Source organism: Crocodylus siamensis, chromosome 7 (genome assembly GCF_052110815.1).
Source record: "Crocodylus siamensis isolate JL-2025a chromosome 7, ASM5211081v1, whole genome shotgun sequence".
NCBI lineage: Eukaryota > Metazoa > Chordata > Crocodylia > Crocodylidae > Crocodylus > Crocodylus siamensis.
The window spans coordinates 68,379,055-68,391,522 of NC_143401.1; the positions used below are offsets into that span (position 1 = coordinate 68,379,055).

Genomic DNA, 12,468 nt, shown 5'->3' on the forward strand with positions numbered 1-12,468 from the left:
ATAACTCGGACTTAGTCTTTCCAGTATACTTTATTGACGGCATAATTTTTTACCTTTCGCCGATATGTTTTTCTTCTATTTTTGTGTTTGTCTTTTTCCACTAAACTGAGGCATCAAAACCAGGGTAAAGATTTTAAGTGCCTTTTCTCTCTCACCTGGAACCGTCAGCAGTTGTGTGCAGCCCAGCCAATTGTGGGGATTTGGATGGAAAGCTCCACAGAGTCTGGAATATTATGGCTTACTGCAGTACTGCTCGGAGCTGCCTCGCCGGCTTCCTGCCCCCGAGCAGCAGGGCTGCGTGTTACAGATGCGATACTTTGCTCCCTGCCTAGGAACTTGGCTTAATGCTGGCTCACTACAGGGGCACTTCATAAGCTATTATTGTGAAGCTTGCTTGTTGAAGAGAGAGAGCAGGAAACAAATCCTAATTTAACTGGTGGTAGGAATCGGATGTCACATTTTTTCTAAAGTGTGTCTGCGTGCGACGTTACCATGTTGTTTAAATTCTTTTTGGATATCTTGAGCGAATGGCATTAGACATTTTACAAATGGGAAACGTAAGGAAGGAGGCTGTTGTGCCTTCACAGTTTGATACCCTTCCTAAGCAGCTGTTTGTTAATTTGACACAGAGTTTTTATTTTGCCGCAATTAGTAGTCTAAAAGACGAGCGATTTTAGGAATCCAAACGCCATATGGTTAGGACAATAAAAATTGTGATTAAGGGCTTGAAGATGCTTACCTCTATTGACACGACTAGTTTAAAATGAGTTTAAAAATAAACAAGCTTCTTATTTTAAAATCTATCTTATTCATGTTTACAATAAGTGTGTTGACCTGTGTCTAAATCTCCAAGTGTTTGCGCTCGTTCCTTGCATTCCCTGCCCCGACCTCTGTACAGCTGGCAGCGTGCCTAGTGAGTTTTCAGATAACTGTAATATTCTTTTTCTTGGCTTCATATATGACGTACCTTTTTAAACAGATATAGGATTTGCTCATGCTACATAAATGTAATGAATGAGTTTTGAAGTAGTTGTTTTTAGCGATTCGCTAAATCCCAGTTTTTAAGCAATCCTCATGCAGAGGAAAGGTGGCTTTTTAAGGTGTGTGCACATATATGAAAAGGGTTTGATCAGTCCCGGTCTTTAGAAAGATTTAGGTCAAAATAAAGACAGTATCCTGGAGATGATCTTGCATCCAGAGGCACGTTGTGAGCGGAGACACTCCAGCAAGGATGTAAAATGTTGTCTTGCACAGAAAAGCCTTTTGGTCTTTAGGGCAGCTAGAACTGCGCCTCCGCGCTCTACCCCTTGCTAGGACTCCTGGCCGCATCTAGCCGCGGTGTCACTGTCGGCGGCCGGGAGCGGTCAGGAAACGCTGGGGTGGCTGACGAGCCTCTGTCGTAGGCGGCTCGAGGTTTTGAGCAGGCTTCTGTGCTATTGCACGAAATAATTGAAAGCCTGTTTGTTAATTAAGGCAAATGAGCATCCTGTTCCTTTAAAAGCCTCCTAATAGGAGAGGGGGGTGGACGAGAGTAAAGGCTGGTGTCTTTTTAACCTTGACGAAGGACGCAGCAGTATTTATTGACGTATGCAAATAACCGGGGAGGAGGAGGAGGAGGAGGGTGCTTGGAAAAACAGGAACCAGAATCAGTTTCTCATTGCAGGGTGAGAGCTCTGAGTTCCGGTGTAAGAGAAAGAGACGTGGCGAAATTGCTGTATATCTCTGCCCTATAAGTCCATCTCTCATTTAGACTGAAGGGAACCAAGGCATCAAAAAGGGTGAAGCATCTTCAAATATATCTTAGACCATCTAGCACGATCACACGGATCAAACGTTGGATATGCCTGACTGAGGGGGGAGGGGGAGATTATGGCTTGGCTTTGCAACTCGAAAAGGCATTGCACTAGCATAGAATGGAAGGTTAGCGAAATACAAAAGCACCCGGTTAATAGCATGAATTAAAATGTTAACCTGTCTTTGTGTTGCTTCCCCCTCCCCACTGTTTCAGCTGCGCAAACCATGCAGGATGATTTACTGATGGACAAAAGCAAAGCCCAGCGGCAACAGCAGCAGCAGCAGCAAGATCCAAACTCGGCAGAAGCCCCTTCTACACCTATCTCATCGGAGACACCCAAACCAGAAGACAGCAGCTCAGTGACTAGTATCGGCACAGCAGCTCCTCCTGCTCAGAACAGCAAGGAGAAGATGCAGATGGAGTCCCCCATCTTGCCTGGCTTGAGCTTTCATCAGCCTCAGCAAGAACCTGCAGCCGGCACCTCCTTGTCTCCCTCCTTTGGCAGCACCTGGTCGACAGGGACCACAAACGCAGTGGATGATAGCTTTTTCCAAGGGATTACTCCAGTCAGTGGAACAATGCTTTTCCAGAATTTCCCGCATCATGTCAACCCTGTGTTTGGTGGCACTTTCTCTCCCCAGATTGGCCTAGCTCAGACTCAGCACCACCAACATCAACAGCAGCAAGCTCAGCAACAGCAACAGCAGCAGCAAAGGAGGTCCCCTGTGAGCCCCAACCAGGCACCTTTTGCTCAAAGAAATGCTGCTTACAGCCATCAGCCCATCATGACCAGCAAGCCGTCTTCCTCCTCTGCCTCATCCTCTTCCTCCTCCAGCTGGAATAACCACCAAAACGCAGCATGGAGTACACCTTCCAACCCTTGGGGTGGGTTGCAAGCTGGCAGGGACCCTCGAAGGGCAGTTGGAGTGGGAGTTGGTGTAGGAGTGGGGGTCGGAGTGCCCTCTCCTCTCAATCCCATTTCACCTCTCAAAAAACCCTTTTCCAGCAATGTTATTGCCCCTCCAAAATTCCCACGGGCTGCACCCTTAACTCCAAAATCCTGGATGGAAGACAACGCTTTCAGGACGGATAATGGCAACAATCTGTTGCCTTTTCAGGTAATGTTTTAATGCACCTTCTGCACTGATGATGGGTATGTCAAGGTTGTGTGGTGCAATCTGCACCAACATCCTATCTAAAAGGCAACATATCACTTCCACCTTTTCCATAGCTTCTGCCTGCATTGAGTGCTCCCCTCCTCCTATATACCTCCTAGGAACTGTACATAATGCAGTTTTTGCATCCTTGAGTAAGGCAGTCCTGTTTAAACCAAAAGAAAAATAGATATCTTTTAAATTCCTCAAGGGTTTTTAACCTTAGAAAAGTAATTGCTCTTAAGAAATAAACCAACCCCTCCCTGCCTCCCACCCCCAAAAAAACCAAACCCAAACCCCAGGTTTGACAGACCTTCTTTCCTATGGGTACTCAATGCATATATATAATTTTGTATTTTTAAATGCTATATCATGATGGTAAAGTAGCTGGCTTAATTTTTTAGCTAAAAGATGCTTTAACCAAGGATGCTTCTAAATCTCAAATTAAGTTAATTTTTTTTTGCCATTAAAGGGGTTACATTTGTTCCTGAAATGCAGTTTAAAAGGGATTCTATTTGCATAATGTATACGAATTAGATGGTGAAATTTAAATTAAATGGGCAATACACGGTCTAGGTTTTTAATATGTTTAGAAGCAGCCTAGGTGTCTATGGAAAGAATATTGTACCGGTCCTTTCTAATAAGGAAATCTCTAATACATTTGACATGATTTAGATATGGTGGGCATGTATTCTGTAATGGATCATTTCATGCTGTTTAGTATATTTTGTAGAGAAAAGAGACAATAGGACACGACCTTCAGAGCCATATTGCAATGGAGTCTATTTACAAGCCACATAGCTCTAAAATATTTAAAGCTGCAGTGTCCTTCACTGGTTTTGTTATCTACAACCACAAGGCAGATCAATTACAATTGAAACTGGGGCACATAGAAGATCTGCAATTTTAATGTAGGGTGAAGCTTGTTTTGGTGTTGCATTCCTTTTTAAGGAGAATAAGCTAGAGTACACACTTTCAGGTGCATTTATACAATATGAATTGAATCGTACGTTTCTATTGGTTTATCTCTTGCACATTAAATTAAATGGAATGTATCTGTTTAGAAACATTATTAGGTGATATGTATGCTTTATTTGTCTTGAAACAAACAGCCTGTGGTCTTCAGCACAATATTGGCAACAGCAAAGGCATTTAGACTTGGTGTTTGGAATGCTAGGAACCATTTAAAAATCTGATTAGCTTTAATGAAAAAAGATTAGTCCTAAAACACTTGTATTCCTGTGCATTTTCTAGCCCTTTACATAATGCTTTTTAAAAATGAGCCTTATTTCATTTTGCTGCTTCATTCTGTTTAAAGGGAGAGTTGCTAATTTCATATTGGTTACTCTTAGTAGAGGAGAAGCAGATTTAATGTCCTGGCTGTCACTGTCTCTAGCTTCAGAGGGGACAAACTTTTTGAGACGTTCTGCTCCTGTTTTGTGTAACTAGATTGACTAGCGCATGCAATCCAGTTACCTTTTAGGGTGACATAAAGGGATCCTGATGTAAAACTGGGATTTCTATTTAGGTTTTCTAAAGCGAAGACTTCACAGAAGTTAACATGAAGGCCGCTATTTACATTATTTTGGTTAAGTACAAATGGGAAGTGTTTTTTCATAAAGCTACATTCTACTGTAGTATTTGCAACCTAGGGAAAAAAGTATTATGCTAATGAAGGAGCATCTAAAAGTTAAAATTTTTAAATATGGCCATATCCTAAACTGACTGTTTAATTGTAAATAAGGGAGATGGCAGTGAAAGGTTAATTTAGTTTCTAAAATTAAGTTTTGGAAATACATTACAATGAAAGCCGTATGGGTTGGGATATTTATTGCTTTCTTCAACATGCATTTAATCTGACAGCATCCACTTACAGATATTGCTGTAAATACTGTTATAGCCAGATTAAATGTGCACCTCAGAACTGGTGTGTATATATAGATGTAAGCAAAAGGCGAGATGGATTCAGATATCAATAACTAATTATATGAGATTTATAGCACAAGTATTTTGTAAGCAGGGGGGAGAGTTTTGCCCCTGAATTGCCAGCCATTACTTCTCTGAATAATGTGTTCCATTTACTACTGCATAGAAGTTTTGGGAGGACTCTTGTAATCATAATATTGTGTATGGACATTTGTTTGCACTTTTTTAACTTGGTCTGAAGATTTGATGATGATTTTTAAAAAGTAGGTAGCGGCTTAAACAGCAGGCAAAAACTTTGTTTGATAAAAGTTAATGTGAAATTTTGCTTGTCATTGCTATCAAATTCTTCTGGTGGTTCATAGTTACGCCTCTGTTAACCTTAACACCTAATGTTTTTGGTTTTGGTTTCAACAGTGTCTTTCAATAGAGATTCTGTTTAATATCTTAACATGTGGGTGAGTCAGGAAAATAAAATTAGATACTGCAACTGTGTTGAAAAAGAGGAAATATTTAAAACCTGTAATTGATAGCTAATTATATATGTATTGTCAGTGTCAAACTATTGGGGCTATTTTTAAAGACTAGAAGCATCCCAAAGAAGAGATGAGAAACATTTTATTGTCTTAATATGGCTTGTTTTATCATACTGATTCTTATTTTGGTTACAGAATGAATAGTTTGAGAAGTCATAATTGTTTGTGTTGGAAAATCTTGCTGTAATCAAGACTTGTATTTTCTTGCATACTTTTAAGAGAAGGCTTTGTTAGCTTGTGTAGCCTGATATAGGGAAATAGTTCTTTTATAACCTGAAAATATTTCTCTAGAAGGACATATAAACCAATGTGTTAAATGATCACATTCTCCTAAGCAACTTACTTCCTGAGTGTTCATTGTACTTGATAATTCAAATCATAATAAACAAAGTGAATGGCCTGAAGCACTCTGTTAGATGACATAATTGAAGAATTAAATAGTAAAACCAGTTTTGGCAGCATTTAATTGCGAATATTGTTGAAAAGAAAGTAAAAGATGCTTTGGCAGAGGTGACTTTTTGGTATAATATGTTGACACTGCTTCCTGTTGTAAGAGGTTGCATTATAAAAATTTATAGGTACAAAGCTGAAAATAGGAGGCAACAAAAGATGCAAGAAAGGATGGAGTAAAAAAAGTTGTGGAGAATGAAGAAAAATCTGAAGATGAAGAATTCCTGACATACGCAGAAGATAGTGGAGGAATTGGAGAGGTGGGGGTGATGTGGAAGTAGAGGAAGACCACTGCCAAAGATTGTTAATACTTCCACTTCAACAAATAAATACCATCTAAAAAGCTTGAAATGGGTTATTTTTAGTTAAGAGACTGCATCATATAATCTGGTGCCTATCTTGAAGCAATATGGAATCTCTTACTGTATTAATGAGGATTATGTTAATACATTAGGATTGATCCAACTAAAGTTAGAAACTATATTCAACTTTGCCAAATGGCATTTAATATTATTGTGAAATAAAGTCAACATTTGCAATTTTTCGTGTTTAGTAATTTATCAGTCACTGCAAGTGTTATGCCATATGTTGTGCTAAATAGAACCATAATTGCTTGCCAAAATCATATGGAGGGTGAGGAACCTATTAAGGTTACAACTTCTGTGTAATTTTTCTACTATCTGATTAATGAGACCTGACTACTAAAGAAGCTAAGAGATGAATATCTATCTGTGAATGTATAAGATGTATAATGTTTGAAGTACTGGTCATAGTTAGCTTTCTGATCTCCAGTCAAATAACCATGTTAATACTAATCCAAGAAATGAATTAAAGCTGTGGTACTTAACCTTTTTTTGTACTAGAACCCATTTGTAAACATCGATGGCTAGTGCCCCTCAGTCCCGACCTGCTGCCCCTGCCCCTGGGCCTCTGCCTCCCAGTGTGTGGGGAAGGGGGTGGGAGGCATGGGGGGCCCTAAGCAGTCCCCTGCAGGCTGGAAGTGACAGCCTGCAAGGGAAAAGCCACGGTTTCCTGTGTTTTTCTCCTTTTAAAGGAGAATCAGTTTTTAAAGTTTTTGTTCACGACCCTCTCATATATTCTTGCAACCCATGGGTTGAGAAACGCTGAATTAAAACACAGAATAACTATGTCTTCAAGCTCTAGAAAGTCATTGCTAACTACACTATTTCAATATATTAATTTTTCAGTTGACTCTTCATAAGGTTATGAATTAGCTATAACTTCTGTCATAGGCAAGAAATACAATTACGGCACTAGTATTTCAGTCACTTTAACTATTTAAAACAGGTCGTCATATAGGAAGTGATAAATGAGCTGCAGTGAGTGTGCCGGTTGAGTAATTTTTCATGTCACCAAAATTTCAACATGGAATTAATTCCATGCAATTTGCCACAGCCCATTTGTTGTTAAATCTGAAACATTAATTAGTACAACAGCTATTTAAAAAATATTCTAACTAATAAAATAATTTAAGAAAAAGGAAGGGATTTTAATGGGTTTTTTCATAGTGTTCAGGGGTCACTCTTTTTCAAGAATCTTACAGTTGATTAATTCAGTAAAGTCTTTAAAAAATTGGGAGATGTAACCTGTGTTTCTAAATAACATTCTCAACTATCATTTTTCTGTTATCTAGTACATAACAAGTGATTTTAAAATGAATGGAGTTATGGTGTCATACAGTCTCTTACAAGCACTGGGTAATACGAGTGTAACTTTCTCATGCTGTTCCTTTTAAATAAAAATATATTTTGTAAATCGTTCTGTATTCTCAAAATACAAATTGTCAAGGGGACCTTGGAGATGGTACTAATCACTAAATGCAATTAAATGTGTTTTGTGTTTTTTATAGGTTTTAATTTATAAAACAAAGCCTATTGTAGGTAGAAATATAAATGCATATTTTTTCATCTCCTTCCTCTTTTTATTATGTAGCTGTTAGATCAATGACTATAATATATGGTTTTAAAATACTGTTAATCAATTTAGTAACTTTAAAATCTGAAACGGTTTTTAGATCTGTAATATAATGTGATTCATTTTAATACTATTGAGAGGCATTCTGACTGCTCCAAACATTTTCAAATTCATATGTTGAGAATATACTACATTTTGAAATATTAATATTTTTAGTGATAGTGGGAGAAACATATATTTCCCCACCCCCCCTTGGATTTGCAAGATAACTACCTAATGAAATTTACATGGTGAATAACCTAATTAAATTTTTAAATTGCAGAAGCTTGTTTACTGGCCTGCCAATAGTTCTTTGGTTTAGCAGGTAATAACCAAGTCGCTATTTGTAGTTATTGGCTTTAGAAATTGTTAATGCTATTATCAGATCTGGCTCAGAGACTTAATTTAATTTTGTTCTGAAGATCCACATTTCATAGACCTGCTGGAAATGCAATGGTGTACTAAACAAGAACCGGCAAAGATTTGATATTCATAGGGGTTGAAATTGCTGAGACTCTAGTGCTTTTTTTTTTTTTGTTTTTTAGTGTTAGTCTTGTACAACTTCAGTGTAACTCTGAAATCTCATGTTTTTCTGTATACAATCAATTAAAACATTTCACTATTTAGTGATTGAAATTGTGAACATTTGGTTACTAAGCAGGAATGGGTGAAGTACTCAAGTTCTGTATGTTATATAAGAATTTCTAAAGGCCTGTCTAATTCAGGATTAGTTCAGATTAAGGAATGGTGTGAATTGTAAAGTGTAGTTCCTATTCTAGAATACTTTAACGTATAGATGTAATCATTCGGTAGATATAACTTTTTGTCATTTGAAGACTTAAGAGAATAGCCTTTAGGGCCTTGTTAGTTGTGTCCTTTTTCTGTTGTCCTCCCCTCATCGCCTTCGGTTGAAGATTTTTGTGTATTTGTGTAAAAGGCATAGGGTCCATGTTCTCACCAGTCACTTGAGACTTTGCTCAAGGTGGTTCTTTGGTAAAGGGAAAAGATGCAAGCTACCTGACCCAGTATTAACCATTTTCTTTTTCCTACAAGCTTTTCTGTCCTGTATTTTCCAACACTTCATGGACATAAGGGGGTGAATTCCAATTAAGTTTTAGGTTGGAGTTACACAATGATCTTAAACTATGTGAGCCTGAACTTGGTTGGTCTAGGTGGTAATAACTGTCAGGAAAAATAACTTGCTCCTGTCTTTGGATTAAGAAACAGAGATGAGAGATGCACGTTATAAAATTCTGGAGTAAGCAAAACGTTGTCTTATTATAAAACAAGCTGCCCCCTGAAGAAAGGGCTGTTATAAACCTCACTACCACTGTCTCCAGGTATAAGGCAGCCATCCTTTGGTCTTGCAGTCTTTTAATATAGATTCACAGTTATGTATACATATTTGAGAATAGGAGGAATATACCAAATCAAGATGTTTTGTTATACACATGATTTTTCCCCACTTTGGACAGAAGATGAGACAGCTGTTGGTCGCGCTGCATAATCCATGACTAGAAGAATCCATAGGAAATCTGAGTAAAATAGCTTAACTTGCTGTCCTGGTGCATCTGGAAGATTCTTTCAGCTGAGGTAAAATGGCTACTAGTGCTGTCAGCCACAGAAACAGCAAAATTTTCTTCTAGAGATGCAAGGAGAGTTCCTTAACTGCACCCTTGTACGTTACAATATCAGTGTTAGGTTAACTGCATAAAGCTGAGGGGATCTTGACTTTTACCTAATACACCACATAATAGATGAGACCTTGGTAGTGGGTTCCATTTTAAGCCCCTAGGCAGATTAGTATTTTCTAGTTTGTTAGATAAATTAATACTTACTTACTATACAAACTATTATAGTTTTATAATAACATCTGGTAAGAGCAACAGGTACTTGGCAGAACTTACTTGGGAATATTTTCTCAACCATGTTTAGACAACACTTGTTATAATGGCAGTAGCTGGTTAAGACCAACATAGCATCAGGGTACCTGAAGGTATTGATTGCATGTCCAATATATGAAGAGTTAATATGAGAGAATAGTAAAAAATCATTTTGCTTTCCAGCATCAGTTACAATTACATAATGGAAAGTGAGCTCTGAATTCCTACAACTCTGAAACTGGATCACTTCAATAGTTAATGTCTTTAAAAATAAGTATCTCCTATTGTCAGGAAGGTGCCACTAAGCTAACTTATGGAAAGCTTTTGTTTATAAGGGAGGATTAATGGAGAAATTCATCTTTTAATACCAAAATTCATAAAATCAGTAGCTATACCTAGCTTCTGAATGTCAGTAAAAAGCAAGATTTAGATTTATACATTTGCATATTGGATTAGTGAAGCTAATTTGTGAATTCACTAAATGGCAGGCATTCACAGTGTGGTGTTCTTTGTGTTTCATAATCTTTAAAGAAATAATGAAACTATTTTAATTCAAAAACATATGCAGAGACAAAGAGTAGGTCAGAGTTCAAATGAAGAACTTGTAAAGATTTGTATACAGAAAAGAAACAGAACAAGAAATAATTTTAGAATAGAGGGAAAATAGATTAAATGACTTTCTAATCCCATCTATTCAGCATAAGTAGGCGAAGTTAGCCAAGCATTTCCCCCCAGCCAATTACTTGTTCTAAGTATCACTTATGCTTTCTTTCCTAATTTCTTTCCTATAGTTTAAAACTTGTCAAATGTCTACAATGCAAACCATGAGTCTAGTATTATTTTGTTATCTACTTGGTAACAATGGCAATTGGTGTAGCCAATAAACTAAAAAATGCACTCTTTTAAATGGTAAGCACATTTTTCTACTCCTAGATATGCTAGTGTTGGATATCTAAAAAGTTACTCTATAATTTGGTTGTCTTTTCCCAGAAAACCCAAATATCTAATTTTACTATTCTAACTGGCAGTGTTTTGCTGAAAACAGAATTGAAATCTTGTTGCTAGTTTCTTCAGCATCTATGCTGTTTAGCTATTTTTTTTATTATTATTATTATTATTATTATTATTTTGTCTTTAAGTGCCTGTAGGTTAAGAAAATAGCCTAAACTTCAGTAAATAACTTTTCATAGCTTCTATATTTTAATAGATTTAGTTTACTCCCCCATGTTCATTAAATATATATAGCAAACTTCTATAATTAACTGGAATACTGATGTGTAATGGACCTTGCAGAGAAAAAAAATGGAGAGTTCTTAGTTATTAACCCAACCACAATAACAAATGCATAAAATTAACTTTGGAGTGAAGAAGTTAAGCTATTATACATTGATAAAAAATGGGTAGAGAATAAGGATAATCTTAGTATGACCAAAGTATTAAATCGATTTTAGTCTACTTTTGTTTCAGTCTTCATTGAAGTCAAGGTACTGGCATATGAAGATAATAGTAGGACACCTAATGGAAATGAGGATACCATAATGAAAATTACATACATCTGCCGTAAAACAAAACTTGGATTATTATTGGCACAAAATTAGGGGGTGGGGGCAGTCCCTTTTATAGAGTCTTTAAAATGGACATGAAAGGGAAGGATAATAATCAAAGGTCAGATGATAAACAGAAAATGGGACAAAAACATGTTATTTATCTAAGATTGTGTCAGAACAAACTAATATCTTTCTATGACACAATAACTGATATTTTAGACCACATTCACTGCATTGACCTTTTCTGTCTTTAAGCAAGGCATTTGATACAGTGCCTCGTAGGAAAAATATTAGCCAAAACAGATTAAAACTATAATTGTAAAGCAGATAAGGAACTGGCTAAAGTAGAGATTACAATGGTTATGCTGTAAGGGAGTCTAGATTGAAGAATACTACTAATTGTGGTCCTGTTCAATTTTTTTCACTAGCAGTCTTGGTGTGAGAGAGGAATGTAAACTGCAAGTCGAAATACTCATTTATTCAGGTGATACTGCTCAAGTGTGGAGGAGGATTAGGTTATCATAAAGAAGAAATGGAAAAATCTGATCAAGTGGAATAATAGAAATAATCTGAAATCTGATTTAACAAATTAAGAGCCAAGAATTTAGGAACTTTTGCCAAGAACCCAGGAAGGGTATTTTTAGGAGTGATTTTAAAATGTTAATACTACTGTATCAGACCTGATTTTCTAATATCTGGTACAGTTCAACTGTCCTATCTCTCCTTAATATCTGGTACAGTTCAACTCTCCTATCTCTCCTTAAGGTTAATTTATAGAAGTATAGGAATGGAAAGGGACCTAAAGGGTTCTTCAGTTCAGCCCCTTATACAGATGGAGAGTTCACTATTCCTAAAGTCTTTGACAGATGCCTATCCAGCCTGTTCTTGAAAACCTCCAGTGAATATGCATTTTCTTAGACAGCTCATTCCATTGCCTCTCAGTTCTACAGTAAGGTTTGTTTTTTGGGGGTTTTTTTGTTCCTCCCCTGAGATTTGAATTATTTGCTTTATGGTTTTACCTATGTCCTGCCTTTTGTGGCAAGGCTGAATATCTGTTCTTTTTTATGGTAGGTTGTCTTTTTCAAATATTTGAAAACTGATACTGTGTTGCTCTTCTTCCTGCTTCTCTTCAGACTAAACATACCTAGTTGTCTCTTTATTCAGTTTGTATTTCAACCCCTCTTACTCTTAGATCCTCTCCCGTTT

The 12,468-nt window shown here is 37.0% G+C and overlaps 1 protein-coding gene across 10 annotated transcripts in view; it reads left to right on the forward strand.

Annotated features, from left to right (window-relative positions):
- CPEB3 (cytoplasmic polyadenylation element binding protein 3) overlaps positions 1–12,468 on the forward strand; it is a 183,231-nt gene that overhangs the window by 12,256 nt on the left and 158,507 nt on the right. For 5 of the 10 annotated variants that reach the window (XM_090056509.1, XM_090056516.1, XM_090056518.1 and 2 more), the window contains exons 1-2: positions 1,641–1,778; positions 2,009–2,913. In XM_090056509.1, coding sequence (XP_089912635.1) covers positions 2,020–2,913 — 894 coding nt within the window. In that variant the 5' untranslated portion in view covers positions 1,641–1,778; positions 2,009–2,019. Of the gene's footprint in view, positions 1–1,640; positions 1,779–2,008; positions 2,914–12,468 lie in introns of those variants that run through there. The other 5 variants (XM_090056512.1, XM_090056510.1, XM_090056511.1 and 2 more) reach the window with 1 other exon arrangement.